This window comes from Helianthus annuus, chromosome 4, assembly GCF_002127325.2.
Source record: "Helianthus annuus cultivar XRQ/B chromosome 4, HanXRQr2.0-SUNRISE, whole genome shotgun sequence".
NCBI classification, from domain to species: domain Eukaryota; kingdom Viridiplantae; phylum Streptophyta; class Magnoliopsida; order Asterales; family Asteraceae; genus Helianthus; species Helianthus annuus.
In genome coordinates this window covers 3791615-3810326 of record NC_035436.2, presented here as the reverse complement: position 1 = coordinate 3810326, position 18712 = coordinate 3791615, and the positions used below count along the sequence as shown (strand labels likewise).

Sequence of the window (18712 nt, the reverse complement as noted above, 5' to 3'; positions counted from 1 at the left end):
AACTATTTATACTTGCATATTTAGCCATATGGTAAAACTAAATGGCAATTATGACCTTTAGTCTAAAGAAATTCATTTTTAAGGGCTTTTTAAGTAGTAAATTTTGCGGTTTTTTTGTTAGTTCGAGCAAGATCGAGCCGAGCCGAGCCGAGCTAGCTTGAATTCTAACCGAGTCTAGCTCGAGCCTCAAATCTCAGCTCGATTTGAAATTCGAGCTCGACTCGGCTCGTTTACAACCCTGATTATATTGGTTCGCAATGGTTCAGAATTTCGTACTGGTTCAGACCTCTTACTGGTTCAGCACTTAACCATTCAGAAGTTGCCAAACGGCCCCTAAGTTTAAATGTTTAGTAGTAGATCACGTGCGTTCGTTTAAAATTTGACCTCTTTTCATTACTTTCGCTTTTTTTTGGAAATTGGTAATCGGCGTAGAGACCATTGTTGTTATAGGAGTAAGATCAAATACAAACTACATTTTGCATACAAACCATAAGAACCATTTAAAAAATGTCACGTGGCATCCAACACATTATAGAGAAATGATAAAATAATATCCTAAATAATATCAATTATATTGAATTCGCTATAAATATGTTAACACGCAATTAATTCTTTATTTGGATCTTCTTTTTGTTTTCAATGTGCTGATTAAGAAAAATGCTGATATTAGTCAACTGTGTGCTAAAATCAGTTATCTTGATTAATTTTTATGTACTAATATAATTCAAAAGTGCTACTTTTATGTATGTATTGTTTTGGTATGTGATAATTTAATTTTTTTTAAGTGTTAGGATCTGTTCTTACAGTTTGTAGGATAAATATAATTGTACTGGAACCAACCCCTGTTGTTATATATGCTTATTTAATTAAAGATCCATTCCTCATTTGTTATGTCATGTACATCATAACTACGAACAAAAAATAGAGTGACATTACCAACTTTACTAATCTTATTTATTAATATTTTGTGTTTTCTATTTTACTAGATATTCAGAAAAACACTGATTTAAGAATTTAAATTATGAAAAGATGAGATTGCTCGTCAAAATAGTAACTAACTAATACTAGCAATTGTAAAAAATCTTCGAATAAAATTTCTAGTTTTGTCATCGGATGTAATGGCTTTTAAGAAGAAAGTGACTATATAGATCTTGTATTTCTATTCCAATGAAGATTGACATATTTTTATAATATTTTTGAAATTTAATGTAGTTTTATTCTTTTGTTACGTGAACCCAACTCGAATTGGGCCGACGTTTTTTAGTATTTAGCATAAACAACTAACCCTTTTCCGGCCCCAATGAAAAAAATCCCACTTTCCATGAAATTTTTTTGGGTCCAGCACTTGCACTGCCTACAAGTAGTAAAATAATAAAATTTGCCATTAAAAAGAAAAAACAATCAATTTAGTTAACTGAATCCAAACTAAAAGCAAATCAACAAAAGCATCACCCGATCGTTTGTACATCCCAAAAAGATAAGCCAATTCAAGCATCACTTCCGATGAGCTTTTTTTTTACAGGATCCATTGTTGGAGGCATGCTGTCTTCTCATGTGCTTCCAAAAATCTAGTCTGTACAATATGGATGTAAGGACACCTTTAGTTCAGATGTTGAGTCATGTTGAATTTTGATCTTAGGGGTATAATGAGAAGAAGAATCTGTTGATGTTTCTGTTTGACCACTTCTACTTTTCTTCTCAACGAGTCTAACTCCAAAACCATAATCATAGCGATCTGGACCGTGTATACGCAAATGACTTTCAATTTTAAGAGAAACCGCGTTGTGTGTTTGATACCACCAAGTAGTGTGTCTTAATGAACCAAACGAAACATACCACACCAATGTAGTATAATGACCACCATCACTCTCCTTCCAAACCCCATCATCTTCGAAATCCATACCACTTTCCTGCTTCATACTTATATCACACCCAGCCATGATGAAGGGATATGAAGTCACAGCGCACATTAAGAAACCAGTGAAGTCATTACACCAATTCTCTGGAAGTTCCAATCTACAACTACCTCCTTTACGCAAAAGAGGTGTAAACCCCTTTGGAATCTTAAGGTCACCAAGTTGGAGATACATACAACCATTTTCAATACTTGTTCCCTAATTCATTAACACAAATTAATTATATTCTAATTACCATTAACATGGTCGATATACATAGAACAAATTTGATTTTCAAAACGAGAGATACCTTAAGCATGGATTGTAGTAATCTGTCACTCCATCCAACTTCAACTGCAAGTGAGACTTGACATAAGTGTTTACATTTTGTGCTAAAATCTTTGACAAGTGTAAGTGACCAGCATTTATCTGCTGCAAAAATAGCTAAACTTGATGGGAGCTCGGGCAATTCAAGAAGATTGTCACACCATGACACGTTTAGACTTTTGAGTCGTGTAAGTTGTGAGAAGTTGAAATCCAGCCGTGAAAAATTGTTAGAACATAGATCTAACTCTTGTAAGTTGGATAATTCACCAATACCATATGGTATATCTCCATCTTTTAGATCACAAGACGTTATTTGTAGAACCTTTATGTTTTTCATCTGACTAATCGTTGGAAGCCTTAGCTTGGAACAATATGATACCTCTAAGTGTTCAAGACTTGTATGATTTCTAAATGATGGGTGAATCTCTTCCAACTTATAACAACAATCGAGAATCAACCTTTTAAGACGTGGGAGTCCATCAAAATCTGGTGTGCTAATTAGCTCTTGCAGGTAAATAAGTTCAAGCACTTCTAACTGTGGTAGATGCTACAAACAGACAAGTTAATATATACGAGTTTATGAGAATTGATATGATCTAACAAATAAGTTATATCTTTCGGTGGGAATTTAAATAAATTGTAGGTAAGTTACGAACAGTTGTATTTATAATGCTTTGATATTATTTAGAAAGGCTTGATTACAATACATGATTACAATGGCTTTAAATAGGCCTGTACAAAAGAGTTTACAATGGAAATGAGAAAACAAAGGCAAAGTAAAAGGCTGGTCAAAAGGACGAGAATAATTACAAGCATAATTACAAATTGTGTCTAAAAATAAATCTCATAATGAGTAGGAGAATGTTATGTAATATTGCCTTTAATATGCCCCCGCAAGATGGAGGATCCATCGGAGACTCCAATCTTGGACCGTAAGTTCTGAAACGGACCCCGTCCTAATGGTTTGGTGAGCATGTCAGCCAACTGATCGGCCGAGTGTATGTGAAGGACCTTCAACGAACCATCAGTGATTTTTTCCCGAACAAAATGATAGTCAAGTGCCACATGTTTCATGCGTGAGTCGTATACGGGGTTGGCACATAGATAAGTGGCACCCGCATTGTCACAAAGTAATGTAGGGGGTTTAGATATGTGTAAACCAAGTTCCAATAAGAGATTCTGGACCCAAGATAGTTCAGCCGCACCGTTTGCTAATGCCTTATATTCCGCCTCAGTGGAGGATCTAGAAACAGATTTTTGACGCGACGAGCGCCAGGAGATGATGTTAGACCCAAGATAGATGATATATGCAGTTGTGGAACGACCCCCATCGGTGATTCCACCCCAGTCAGAATCAGTGAAGGCTGTGAGAGTAATGCGTGAGGTACGGTTGAGGAATAAACCATGGTGAATGGTGCCTTTGAGATAACGAAGAACTCGTTTTAAGGCTTGCCAATGGAGTTGAGTGGGAGCATGCATATATTGGGACAACTTATTGACAGCAAAGGATACATCTGGTCGAGTAAAGGCAAGGTACTGTAAAGAACCCACCAATTGGCGGTATGGTGTAGGATCAACACTAGGCGAGCCATCAACTGGCGAGAGTGGTTCGGTAGAGCTGAGGGGTGTGGCAACTGGTTTAGCACCTTCCATTTTGAACTTGGTTAGAATGTTTTGAATGTGAGCATGTTGGGATAGGAACAAACCGTTAGTGGTAGAAATGACCTCGATGCCAAGGAAGTGGTGGAGCATGCCTAGGTCTTCGATGGAAAACTTTTTGGACATGGCATGAATGATATATTGAACAAAGGCGTCGTCACTGCCGGTTAAAACAATATCATCAACATAAACCAAAAAGTATGAGACAATGTCATCCTTTTTATAGATAAATAGAGATGGATCAGCGAAGGACTTATGGAAGCCAAGTTCAAGGAGAAATGAGGTAAGTTCCATGTACCATGCACGTGGTGCTTGCTTGAGTCCATAGAGAGACTTTTTCAAGCGACAAAGGTGATGGGGAAGGTCCGGATTCACATAACCTGGAGGTTGAGTCATGTAAACATCCTCATGTAAAGTGCCATGTAAGAAGGCATTGTTGACGTCAAGTTGTCGAATAGGCCATTTTTGGGACAATGCAATGGTAAGAATGGTGCGGATTGTAACGGGTTTAGTAACAGGACTAAACGTCTCAAAGTAGTCCTTACCATATTCTTGAAGAAAGCCTTTGGCAACGAGACGAGCTTTATATTTGTCAATGGATCCATCAGGATGTCGTTTAACACGAAACACCCACTTGCAACCGATAGGTTTGTGTTGGGAGGGAGGAACAAGTTCCCATGTGGTGTTTGTTAGTAGGGAATTGAACTCATTATCCATAGCTTTCCGCCATTCCGGATCTTTTAAGGCTTGTTGGTAGGTGGATGGTTCAAGTTTGGGAGGGATGGAATGGGTAGTGGTGTGGTTAACAAATGCGGAGTTGTAGTACTTTGGGTTAGGTTTGCGGTTGCGAGTAGGTAGAGAGGAGGGTGTGGGAGTGGGAGTGGGTGTGAGGGTGATGGGTTCATCGGTAGAGGATGGTGAAGAGGAGGTGGGAGTGTAGTTAGATGTAGGAGATTGAGGGTTGGTTGAGACGTTGTCGGGAGAGGTAGGTGTAGGCGAAGGGGAAACCGTATGGAGGTTGGGTATGATGTCTGAGTGAGATGATGGGGGTGTGGTTGGATTGGGCTGAGGGGAGACGTGTTGGGCCTGGTAAGGAGTGGTTTGATGGTGGGAGTGGACCAAGTGGGATGGAAGGGGATGAGGTGTCGTAGATTGGCCTGTTGGCCCAATAGGAGGCTGGTGGTCTATAGGTGAAACAGTAGGGGCATGAGGTACATGTGATGAGAAAAATGGTGGTGTAGGGGGTTTTGAGGATATAGTGTGGGTGTCATGGACAGTAGTAGATGAGTGGGACTTTGACAAAGCAAGAAAATCATCAATAGTGATATTGTTGGGAGGTTTTGAGGGAAAGTTGGTGGAAGGTTTTAGTGGAAATGTTGACTCAATGAATTCCACATGTCGGGAGTGATACAAGCGTCGACTTTTGTAATCGTAACATTTGTAAGCCGACTTGGATGGCGAGTACCCTAGGAAGATGCATGGTTCCGAACGTGGGTGAAGTTTGGATTTTGCATATGGACGTAGCCACGGATAGCATAAGCAACCAAAAGGTTTTAATTTGCTATAAGTTGGGTCGGTCTTGTAGAGTAGGGAATATGGGCATTGAAAGTGTAGGATTGGGGTAGGGAGACGATTTATAAGGTACACCGCGGTTTGGAAAACATGTGTCCAAAAAGAGAGAGGCAAGTGAGCATAATGGAGAAGTGCTAGACCTGTCTCCACAATGTGACGATGACAGCGTTCGGCTACGCCATTTTGTTCTGGAGTATGCGGGGGAGTGGTGAAATGAGAGATACCTTGAGATTGTAGAAAAGGAGTGAGACCGACATATTCTCCACCATTGTCGGTGAAAAGAGAAATGACCGGTGTTTGAAAAAAATTTTCTACTAGCAATTTGAATTGAGGGAATAGGACTGAAACATCGGATTTTTGTTTCATTGGATAAAGCCAAATGTATTTAGTGTGATAGTCTACAAAAATCACATAATAGATGAAACCATCAATTGATTTTTCTACAGGCCCCCAAACATCCGAGTAAATTAGTTGTAAGGGTTTTGTAGTGGTAAAAGAGTTCATACCAAAAGGATCTTTGTGGCATTTATTGACGGAACACGAATTACAATGAAAATTTAAAAGATTGAATTGTAGACCTAAACATTTGGCTATTTTTTAAGAATCCGAACCGACGGGTGTCCAAGTTTATGATGCCAATCGAGAGGTGAGGTAGTTGAAACCGCATTTATTTGAGGTGACGAAGGCAAATTTGCATAGTAGACATCAAGGTAGTTCTCTCCCCACAGTAGACGTGCCCCCGTGCGAAGATCCTTGACAAAAAAATGGGTTGGAAAAAATTCCACAGAAACTTGATTAGTTTTACATAATTTGGCCACCGAAATTAATTTATTTTTGAAATGAGGAACACATAAAACATCTTGTAAAGAAAGTGAACCATTTGACGTTTGAAGATATTTTTGACCAATATGGGTGATGGAAAGAGTATTACCATTTCCAAGAACAATTTCATCCGGACCTCCATATTCGGAGACGGAGTGGAAAGACGCACGATCGGGGTCAACATGATGAGAGGCACCGGAATCGAACATGTGAGGGGAAGTAGTGAAATTAGCAGTGGGTGAGGCTTTGTTTTGGGTCGTTGAACCTCCTATAGTAACTTGATTTTCCTTGAGGAAACGTGCAAGTTTTCGACATTCTTTCGCTTCATGACCTGCAAAATGACAAAATTGACAATAAAGGTTGTTACGAGTGTCACGAGTTCCACCATTAGAATTGTATCCGGTGGACCACTGAGTACGGGCAGATTTGTAGTTTGAGTTTCCATAGTTGTTGCGTTGTCCGGGCCGTGGTTGTCGTTGTGTGGTATTAACCGTGGCCATAATTGGTGGTGATGAGACTGTTGTAAGGTTGAGTTCACGTTCATAGTCTACTAGCTTTTCAAACAAAACAGGAAAAGTAATCTTGGAGTCAAGTAGGCGTAGAGAAGTGGCAATGGGTTTGTAATCATCACCCAATTGCCGCAAAATGTGAACCATGAGATCCTCATCCGTGACCGGATTTTGGACCAAAGCAAGTTCGTCAGCAATAATTTTCATATCTCGTAGGTACTCCGCAATGGGACGATTTCCTTTCGGATTAGATGCAAGTTTTGACTTTAAGGAGATGATTCTGGACCGGGATGAGTTCGCATAGCTCGCGACGAGACGTTCCCAAGCCTGTTGTGAGGTCTCGGCTGATGCAATCAAAGGTTGAATGGTCGGTGCACAACTGCCAATGAGGGAAGCAAGAATAACTTGGTCCTGTCGATACCAAGCAGAGAAGGCTGGATTCGGTTGTGTTCTCGGCATCGAGGAATTCCGCCGGTACTGTTTTGGAGCCGGTGACAAAGTGAACCAAGTCGAATCCGATTAACGTAGACTGGACCTGTTTTCGCCACACTGAGAAGTTGTCTGATGTTAGGGTGGTGTTGAAGTGGGTAGCAGCATTGATTTGGACAATTGACTGAGATGCCATGGGATCAGAGGTGATAGCCAGGGAAAAAAAAAGGAACAGAATTGTTTGAGTGATCAGAAGTGGTAGCCAGGAAAAAAAAAGGACAGACTCGTTTGAGCTTAGTAGGCTCTTGATACCATATAATGCTTTGATATTATTTAGAAAGGCTTGATTACAATACATGATTACAATGGCTTTAAATAGGCCTGTACAAAAGAGTTTACAATGGAAATGAGAAAACAAAGGCAAAGTAAAAGGCTGGTCAAAAGGACGAGAATAATTACAAGCATAATTACAAATTGTGTCTAAAAATAAATCTCATAATGAGTAGGAGAATGTTATGTAATATTGCCTTTAATAGTATTGTTTGATTTTAGTTCCGGACTTGAGTTTTGCATTATTAGTTTTGATATCAAGAAAATTCTGAAGTTAAACAACAATGAGAGTGGCTTCGGTTTCATTATTCTATTTTTTAATAATAAAAAAGCTAATTTATACTTGATGGGTTTTGTTAAAAATGTATATGTAAATACAATTTTATACATATGTTTTATCAAGTTTATACTTAATATATTTCTAATTATTTTATTTGTTATATGTTGAGCTGAATTGGATGATGGACTTGCACCCGGATGGGCTTGTGGACACTTGGGATGTAGCAGATAGGATAGCTTGTACTACATTCAAGGTACTGGTTGGGCTTGTGAGACACTTGGCATGGACTTGCACCCAGATGGGCTTGTGGACACTTGGGATGTAGCAGATAGGATAGCCTTGCACCCGGTCGGGTTAGTCAGACCGGTGGTTGATCGAGTCTCTGTGTTCTATATGTTGCATAGTTGTTGATCTTGTCTGTGCATCTTGACTGTATAGTTGGTTGTTTGTTGTTTCTAACAATTTTTTTTGTCTAATTGTTTTCTTGTTTTTGATTATTGCATTTGTGTGGTGAAGTCTATGTCTAGGGGCACCCTTGATAAGGTTTGCGGTGGCACTTTTGAGTGATGAACCACTGATCGGACACTCTGACTTGGCTTCGCCATTTGTGCTGTGTTTTTAATTCCGTTGATTATAGTGATACTATTGATTGTTAATTCTTGTGTATAATTTGTGTGTAAACAAATATGGTAGATGATATTGTTAGACTGGTGGTAATAGTAATCCTCCTGCTGAGATTCTTGTCAATAAGTTGGATGCAAGTGATCCGTTATACTTGCATCTATTAAAATCTAGTAATCTTACCTTGTGTCATTTAAAATGAAAGGGGTTAAGAGTTATACAGTTTGGTCTAATGCAATGCAATTACCTATACAAGTTAAAAATAAATGGGGTTTTATAGAAAAAACTTGTGTAAAATCTAAAATGGTACCAGTATTTATTGACTTCACCTGTATTCATTGTAGGGCTGTCCAAAAAGCTCGCGGCTTGTAGCTCGCTCGAAGCTCACTCAGATTTAGCTCGGAAAAAGCTCGCTCGATATGGCTCGGTTTGAAAGTGAGCTGAGTATTAATTTTGAGAGCTATGTATTAATTTTTATTTTTAAAATCGAGTCAAACCAAGCCGAGCCGAACCAGCTCGGTTTAAAACCAAAATGAGCCCGAGCATAGATTTTCAGCTCGGTTTCAAATCCGAGCCGAGCCGAGCCGAGGCATCTCAGTTTATAATCGAGCCGAGCTAGAGCTTTATCTGGCTCGACTCGGCTCATGAACAACCCTAATTTATTGTAATTTTCTAATTTTATAAAATATAGAGTTTCATGAGCTATCCTAATATTATAAAATGGTACCAGTATTTATTGTAATTTTCTAATTTTCATATTAGTGAAAAAAGAAACTAGTGGATTAAAATATCTTGAGTAAAGATCCTATACAAATAAGCTAAAAATGTGGTGACAGGTTCGTAATTATCAAAAATGTAGTGACAGTTTCGTAATTATCAAAATAACCTACAAGTGTATCATAATTACTATAGTAATTGATCAAAATAACATAACATAAACAATTACTCTACAAGTTTATCAAACAGCATACAATTAAAAGTACATCATAATTACTCTACTAGTTTATTATTAATACATTACTAGTTATTCAAATTTACTCTCAAATGCATCATAATTACTCTACTAGTTTATCAAAATAACATAACATACACAATTACTCTACAAAGTTCATCAAACAACATATAATTCCAAAATAACCTATTCAAGTGTATCATAATTACTCTTTCAGTTCATTATTATTACTCTACAAGTGCGTCATAATTACCCTACCAGTTCATAAAAAAATAATATAAAAATAACAAACACATTTACTCTACAAGTTTATCAAACAACATAAAATTCAAAATTACTCTACCGGGATATCAAACAATATAAAATTCAAAATTACTCTACATGTGTATCATAGTTACTCTACTAGTTTATTAAGATAATTAATCTGCGGATAAAATACTTACTCTACGAATAAATAATCATGAAAATGTATCCGTTTTTTTTTGTTTTTTTACTTTTTCACTCTATTCGTACGTTTTGTACAATAAGCTTATTTGTATTTGATCTTTTGTCAAAATATGTATCAAGGCACCATAGGTTAGTTTTTAAAAAAGAAATGTTTATACATCTTTGGTACTTTCTACTTTTCATTTATAACTAAACTATTTATTTATAACAAACTAAAAAATTTCAAAATGTTGTATATGATTATGTATTAAGTTTTCCATTGTAAAAAAAAGCTAAAAATACTTTAAGCAAAAAAACTATAACGAATTACCTTATAACCTTTCCAAAGTTCTTTTTGCTTGCTGCCATACAATTCTAGAACAGCAAGCTTCATTGGTTGAAAATTGTGTGGAAATGGACTAGCAGGATAATTAAACCAGTAAATATATTGCAATTCATTTGAAAGAAAATTAGCCCCTTCGACATTCTCGAGATCACCATCGGTAATCACACTAAGCAACCTTAGTTTCTTCATCTTTGACACAATCTTACATAACCATGACGTATCACAATCTTGGCTGTCACCAAATTTATAGATTATGGCTTCAGTCTTGTCATATTCCTAAAATGAAACAGGAAACAATGCGTGGATTGAGAATCATTTAGTAAACATATAACATAATGTATGTTTTATAAAAGGTTAATCTTTACCATTCTTTCATCCTTAAAACATAATTCTTTAATTTCTTTATTTATCCAGAGCCTACTATGTTTTTCAGGGTTGTTCGGATGTTCCTCTCTGACAATGTAGTGTCCCATTTCTTCAAGTACATCATGCATATCAATGATGTCATCGACAATTGTTATAAGAGCTTTTTGTATTAACACCTTCATCCCAATCTTAGGGTGAAAACCAGAAGCTTCAAGTATCTGAACTACCTTATCCGCCTTCCACCGTCTAAAGAAACATGCAATATCTAAGAATAACTCTTTCTCGTAAGATTCAAGTCCATCATAACTAGTTTTGATTATGTTCATGACATTTGGATTTGGGATGTCTTTTAGCTTTTCCAAGGCACTAATCCACTCGTTCTTATTTTTGTCATACAGAAAAGAACCTAAAACTTTAAGTGACAAGGGGTGCCCAGAAGCATAAGATATTGCACGTAGAGAAAATTTATCATAATCTTCTATAGGCTCTTTTTCGTTATATGCATGCCTTTTAAAGAGTTGAGTAGCATCATCATTCGATAATAATGCGATAGGATAGACGTGGTCTACCCTATGGGTTCTTAGCAAATGTTCATCTCTAGTTGTGATTATTATTCTGCTTCCACTACCAAACCAATTATGTTTTCCAGCTAACGCCTCTAGTTGGCCAAGTTCATCGACATCATCAAGAACTACCAACACTTTTCTATGACATAACATTTCTTTCATCTTGTGTTTTCCTTCGATAACACTATATACGTTCACTTCTTTCTTGAAAAGAGATGATAAAATATTCTCTTGTAGTTTCTTTAAGCCATGCTTGCTTGTATCCTCTCTAACATTCTCCAAAATACAGTGACCTTGAAAATGTTGAGACATTTCCATATAAACGGAACTAGCAAGAGTGGTCTTACCACCGCCCCCAACCCCCCATATCCCAACCATACGCACACCACCTGATCCAATGTCTAATAGTGGTTTCAAATCTTGGAAGCGAGTCCTCATTCCAACAAGACATTCATCTACACATGAATTTAACGCGAAGAGCCTATCCAAAATTGTATCGACAACTTTTTTGATGAATTGTGATTCATGCCTGCATATTCGATATATGGATAATTTATTATATCCACAAACTAAAGAGAACTGAGTTGTAAATTTGAGATATTTAACTGAATAAAGATAATCACGAATTTAAAATTAATGTACATAAATAAATAATTAACTTATGGATGCACTAATACGGTGAAGTCACCTAATCAATCCATCTAAATGGATAACCTTTTATGCAAGTAAGATAGCCTTAGCCTAGCTTATATATATACACATAAATATATACATAGAAGAGTTTAAATAAGAACGCTAAATATCTCGAGAATCAAGAGAACGAATGAAAAAACCGTAAAAAATTGGTCAAAAAATTTCAAATACAAATTTATAGGGTTAGGGTAAAATGAAAATTTATGAGAACTTAGAGAACTCGTTCTAACGAAAGATTTTTTCAAATTTCTTTTTTACTAAAAATCCGAAAAAAATAACTTTTCCAAAACGAAAAATAAATTAGATTTATTTTTCATTTATGGCAGTCGTAAATGCTGTAAAAAGTGATGCCATGTTTATGTTATTACCTTTTTACCGCTGTCGTAAGGGATCGAAAAACACCATTTTGATTTTGATTTTTATTTTTTTACGACAATCTTTTTAAACATTATAATCGAGGGGTGTAAAAAAATTTGCTTTACAAAGGATCGAGCTCTTCACCTCCGGTCTTTAACTCCAAGAGATTTACAAGCTAATGAATATAAAAATGAATTTGTATTTTCATGCACACAATATAATATAAAGTAGAAATTGTTTTTTTTTTAATGAAAACTAGTGGGTTACCACTCGGCACCCGCGCTCCGCGGCGGGTTCAAACGTAGACAAAAATAAGTAAATTGTGAGTGTTAAAGCTCTTCGATGTTTTAGTTAAGAGGCTAAACATGTCATTATTAAGGTTTAGGGGTTAAAGTTGTTCACTATTAAAATTGAGAGGCTAAACATGTTAATAAGTTTAAGGGCTAATGTTATTTATTATTAGGGCTATTGGATTTTATCACCCCCAACTTGACTTTTAGTTTGTGCTGGCACCACTCAGTTAAACCTTTACTAACTGAGTTTGTTTCTTATCCTACGTGGCACAACCTAGCTTACGTGGACAGGATGACATGGCAAATTCGTGGCACTTTATCAATTACGTGTACAGGATGACATGGTTTCATGATATCTTCTCTCTTTTAAGCTAATCCACACAAAACAAAACCTTCCATCAGCTATCTTATTTCACACAAATAAATCGTCAGATCTGCGTATACTCAAATCAAATCGAATCTTGTCTCAAATCAAACTCAAATCAACAACCACCACTGGCGACCGTATCCAATACTCCAGATCCACCACCACCACCGGCGACCGTACCTAACAACCCCATCGTCTGTTTCGAGTGCAAAAAAAGAATCATTGAATCGATCTCAGTTTCCCGGCGTTCGGTAACGAGTTCGTTGAATCGATCTCAGTTTCAGTTAGGTCATGCTGGTACTACAATGTAGATGATGATGACGTCATAACGAATGAACGGATCGAGAATTGAAACATAGAACAAATCGATAATCAGATCTTCACAACGAGAGTAGATCGGTTCCAGTTAGGGTTTGCGTCACTGTTGGGGAAGAAGAGGCGGAGGGCGGCGCCGACGGTGGTGGGGGAGGCTATTTGTTTGTTGGTGGTGGTGTCTTGCATTATTTGTTCGAATCTGGGGCATGATTTGTGGTAGAATGATGTGGAAAGCTGTTGAGAATGTGAAGGTTGTAAGATGAGTGAGATGCAAAGGAGTAGAGTGAGTGGTTTTATTAGCACCTGCACCTCCATGGATGAGCTTCGATGTGGGAGGAGTGAGAGCTTGCTGGTGTGGTGTGATAATAATGTATGGTGCCAAGAGGAGGGTTTTGGATGTCTTTATAAAATGCAGCTTTTTATATATACATATAGTGCCACATAATCAAGATTCGCCATGTCATCCTGTCCATCTCATCAAGTTTGCGCCACATATGATAAGAAGTGTAAACTGCAATTTTACCCCATGGGGTTTAAGCCAATTGACAGTCTGACCCCCTCCCTGGAAAATATTGCAATTTGCCCCCCCCCCCAAACATTGTTGTTCTGTCGCAAAATTTCTCCCTGCCATTAAAGAACTTAACAGTTCTCTTAATTGGTATGTAAAATGACTAAATTACCCTTCCTTCTTATCCCCTATGATCTGTTCTGCTCTGCAATATTACCCCCTATGTAAAATGACTATATTACCATTTCTTCTAACCCTCTATGGTTCTCTGTATTCTGCAATATTACCCCCCAGGGTTATAGACTGTTCCAAATATTACCCCTGCAGGAAACAAATCCTTTTCAAAACCCTCTAACAATTGGGAAATGGACTTTCGTAAATCCCTAACCTGCTGCAAATGGTCATTTAACCATTAGAAAACCTCATTGGCAATAAAAATTCAGAAGAAACGAATAAAATAGAACTTCAATGTATGTTCCTTGTATTCTAATTATAAACTGGTTTATAATGAAGAAACTATTCAAACTCATTTGAGGAGAGTTTATGAAGGACACAAAAAACACAAAATATATATAAAAGTACGTCAAACACATAGCAAACTCATCCTTGCAATCACAAGTTAACTTACCTTCGTTCTTTTTAATAATATTTGACACTAAATGGTATGTTGCTGGAACATTAATAACAGTTTGAGGGTTACGCATGGTCTGATCCCAAAACAGAGACATAACTTTCGCATATATTAGTTCAATGATGAGGATGGCCGCAGCATATAATTATATTTCAAGCTTTTAGGACTATCTGGTTTTGAAAACACAATGTATCTTATTAGAATGTAAACCGTATGCATCTATACGAAAACCTAAGCGTGTTGAGAGAGAGAGAGAGAGAAGAAATGAACGAAATTGCGATTTTGAATAGTGCTACAAATGTTTTCGATGAGCTGAACAACGGATCCTTTGAGAACGGTGCCGGTTTCGAGTTGATCATTAAGCGGAGTGGCGAGAATTGCTTGCTGGGTGGAAACAAAATCTGAGAGGAGTAAACGGTAGCATTCCTGTGAAGAGCCGATGAGTTTGATGTCTAATACCTGTAGCAGCGGCTTCGAGTTCATGCCGCCGAAGAGAATCAGCGGAATCGGAATCGCGTTAGATGTCAAATTCACAGGCATTTTCAGAAATCCAGAAATGTGTGTTGTAAGAAATCGGAGAAATAAGATTTGGAAATTTGAAGGAAAAAGGTTAGGGTTTCGAGATGAAGATCACTTGAAGAAACACTAGATAAATGCCCGGAACCGAAATATCTAGGGGGTTTAAATCCGCATAAAAAGGTTAGTTTTCTCTCGATCGATCTAGGTCTAACAGACCTTCTTCTCCGGTAATTCTGCAAAAAAGAGCACCGTTAGTCTCGCCAAGGTGAGAAGAGGGTCCTCTCATTGACCCGACTCCGGTGTGAGAATCAGTATTGGTTATGAAGAAGAAGATGTATTTGAGAAGTGGGTGTAACTTGAGTTCATACCTGATTTTTCTCTTATTTATAGCAGGGAGTCGTTTAAAGGCGGGAAAACCCGTTAGTGAAAAGGAGACGGAAGATGCTAACCCCGTAAGCGGTTATGTTTTCTTCCATTAATACTCGTTGATCTGACGTGAAAGCACACAGATCGTGGTTTAGATCAAAGGCTAGGGATTGGCCACGTGTAAAGTGACTAAGTGGAGATTATCCTTTTCTTGCATGCATTCGTTGTGAATTTGAGGACGACTGAAATAGTGACACGTGTCCAGACGGTTGTAACCGTCTTGGTGGTGCACGATTGTATTACTTCTAGAAGATTACTGCTGTAATCTAGTGTGACACCTTATCGTGTGGAAACAGGTGAATAAATCCCAAGTCTGGACAAATAACATCCAAGTCTGGATGTTAAGCGGAAGTATCTGACTCCGGATTCTTATCCTTTGTTTGGTGTAAGAATGGCGCAAGGTTTGGTGGTTCCCTTTGGGCGCGAATGTTGACTGTTTGTAGGCCTTTTAGGCCTTTCTTTTTGTGAGACCAGTGCGCGGCCGCGCAAGGTGCCAGGCTAAAAGTTAAGGTTGTGGTATGGTTCCAAACACTTATTATGAGGTTTTTGGGACCTTACCCCTTCAAGTCCCCCCAGTCTAGTGCTGTACTTATGCAAATAAGTGGAGCACTGGACTTGTGAGAGGGAAATGCTTTTGGGCGCAAAAAATAAGGAATCTTTTATGAGAAGATTAAATTTTGTTTTGAAGGTTTGAAAATCTTTGACCTTAGTGGGCAGTACAGTCAGGGCTGTGTGACAGGCTGTCACTGTCAGGTATATTTTACTATTCGTGTTTTTCACGCGCGCGTGCAAACGCGTGTGTACTTTTCCTGCTGTTTGGAGAACTGTGATATCTGGAAAAGTCGCTGTGACGGTTACCGATGCTATTTATTGCGTTAAGTATATAACGTTCGGGTAACCTCTTTCGTGCAATCATTGTTTCGTTGAAAACTTTTTCCTTTCTTCTTTAATTGCTTTGAGAAAGAGATTGTCAATCTTTCTTCTTCTTATGTCAACTGGAGAATATCACGAAGATTTATCGGAGGAAATGTCTGCTGAACTGCCACCGCGGAAATGGTCTAGGGCAACTTTTGACGGCCTGGTTCAGAACCTTAGATTCCCGGAGACCTGGGGTGCCCGGTACCCTGAGGAAGGTCAGACGGCAGCAGATGCTCCGGCTGGGTATATTACTTTGTTTTGGGATTTCTTTTGCGAAGGCAACTTTCGCTTGCCTGTGACAAAGTTCTTTCTTGAAATTCTTGGTTTTTACAATATTCATCTCTCTCAACTGCATCCTATTGGCTTGGTTAGGGTTCGCCATTTTGAGTTTATGTGTCAGACTATGCATATTGAGCCGACCGTTCCCCGATTTAGGTTTTTTCATCAAATGCATTGTACCCATGGGTTTTATTCGTTCGTTCAGAGGGCAACTGCAAAGAAAATTTTGCTGCATCCTCCGAAATCTTTCCATGACTGGAAGCAAAAAAATTTCTTTATTAAGGCCGGAGTGATTCCGGTGAGGATGGTTTTAAGGGGAAAGGAAGATGTTCCTGTTGAAACTCTTCGGACCCCTTCTGACGAGAATTGGTACCAAGATTTGAAAGAAATTCCTAACATTGTTCTGCCGGAGAAAGCCCTTGTCGGAGCTAGTATGAGTTTAAACTGGAAGATGGACCGGGACGACAAGCCGGTGTATACGGAGGAAGGTCATGGTATGATTGAGTTTTCTCCTTCTTACTTTTCTCCCCCCCCCCCCTTTTTTTTTGAACATGCTTCCCTTCTTTGCAGTTGTTTCGTTGTATGTTGTTGCATATAAGAGAGAAAAGGGAAGGATGGGTACCATTAAGAAAAAGCTTGACGAAGAGCTTTGGTACCATCGTATTGTGAGGAATTTTGCTCTTCCGCGGGATGCGGATTTGTCTGCGCAGCCTGCTGCTGGTATAGGTAAGATTGCGCATACTGTTTGTTATTTACTTGCCATTGTGCGTCTGAGTGAATTGTTCTTTGCGCTCTATAGGAGAGTTGTCAAATTTGGGCATAGGCCCTGAGAAGAAAAAACGCGTGACGACTAGTAATGTTGCGCCGAAAAAGAGTGATGCTGAGAAGATTCAATCTTCTAAAGCTAAAAATGTTGGGGAGAAGAAAGGTATGCGCCATTCTTCTGACAACTGGTGTGATTATGTGGTGGTTTCTGATACTTTTGAGGGTCTTGCGCCTGCAGTTACTATTAGGCGACCGGAACCAGAACCAAAAGATTCTACTGACATTCCTCCATCCAACCCAGAGGATCCAATTGATTTGGAATCCAGTCCTGAGCATTTGGTGCAAAGGGGAGCAAGCAAAAGGAAATAGACTGATACTGGCGCGGAGGATCAACCTCCTAAAAAAGTTCAGAGGAAGAAAATTACTAGAAAGGGGAATCTTGATGCCTTTGTTACGGAATCTGTTCCTGGTAAGTGGCGTCTTTCCTTGTTTTCTTTATGCGGACTAGATTCTTACGGATTTTTATGTTTCCAGAAATTGTTGTTGCTCCTATTCCCACAGGACTGCAATCTGTGGAAAATGAAGAACTTCCCTCTACCCCTCCACATGCTTCTGTAGCTGATCAGCTGAAACCTACAAAGGTTGCAGATGATGGTGTGGAGGAGACTGTTGAAGCTGAGAAGCCTGTTGGTGCTGGTCCAAGTGTGGTGGATGATGCTGATAATCCCCCGACCCCTAAGGTTGCTGTTCAAGATTTGGGGAAAGAGACAACTGAGAAAACTTCTACATCTTCCCCTAAACCTTCTGATATTATGCCGGAGCATGTTGAAAAAATGACAGTTGAGGGAGAAGATTCGTCTGCTGGTATTAGTAAACATTCTCCGATCCGCCCAGAGGAAACCTTGGGAGATTACTATTATCGGACCTACGCGGAGAAAGATGCTGCTGATCCTCACGCCCCCGTTTGGAACTTAAAGAAAGGTGATACTTTCTCAGATTGGCATGTGTGCCAAGATTGGTTGCAGGGGACACTTCCACCTGGGGAGATTAAATTTCAGGAAGGTCGATCTTATGAGCAGACTTACCAGTCTTATTGTGCAGAAACTGCTTCTCATGTCTCTACCACTCATCGCATAGTACGTGAGTGGTATAGTATGCATAAGGAGCAGGAATCCTTTATGGTGTCTCGGAAGAAATTTGCCAAAGATGAGAGACGTCTGGCTCAATTAATGGCTAAATTAAAATATGATCAAGCAAAGTTTGAGGCTGAGCGTAAGACTGAAGAATGGTCTATTGCTGGTTGGAAAAGAAAAGCGTAAGCTGAAGCTGCACTCCTTTCCGAGGAACGTAAAAATTGGAGAAAAATTTGTGAAAAAGATAATGCTGAGAAAGCAAACCTTCGTAATATCATTAATAACCTCAAGGCTGAGGTTGAAAAACTGAAGAATCAAGATGCGGAGGTAGCAAAATTGAAGAAGGAGAAAGCTGATGCAGAAGCTGCGCTGGCGGAGGCGCTCTCTCATAGGGAGCATAGTGAGCAA

At 38.6% G+C, this 18712-nt stretch overlaps 1 protein-coding gene across 2 annotated transcripts in view; it reads right to left on the bottom strand.

The window, feature by feature from the left end:
• Positions 1-1358: 1358 nt before the first annotated feature.
• The window catches only part of LOC110935557 (disease resistance protein RUN1), a 32277-nt gene continuing 14923 nt past the window's right edge, over positions 1359-18712 (bottom strand). For both annotated transcript variants that reach the window (XM_022177932.2, XM_022177934.2), the window contains exons 3-6: positions 10534-11629; positions 10154-10444; positions 2206-2769; positions 1359-2114 (exon numbers count right to left, since the gene is read on the bottom strand). In XM_022177932.2, coding sequence (XP_022033624.1) covers positions 1569-2114; positions 2206-2769; positions 10154-10444; positions 10534-11629 — 2497 coding nt within the window. In that variant the 3' untranslated portion in view covers positions 1359-1568. The remainder of the gene's footprint in view (positions 2115-2205; positions 2770-10153; positions 10445-10533; positions 11630-18712) is intronic.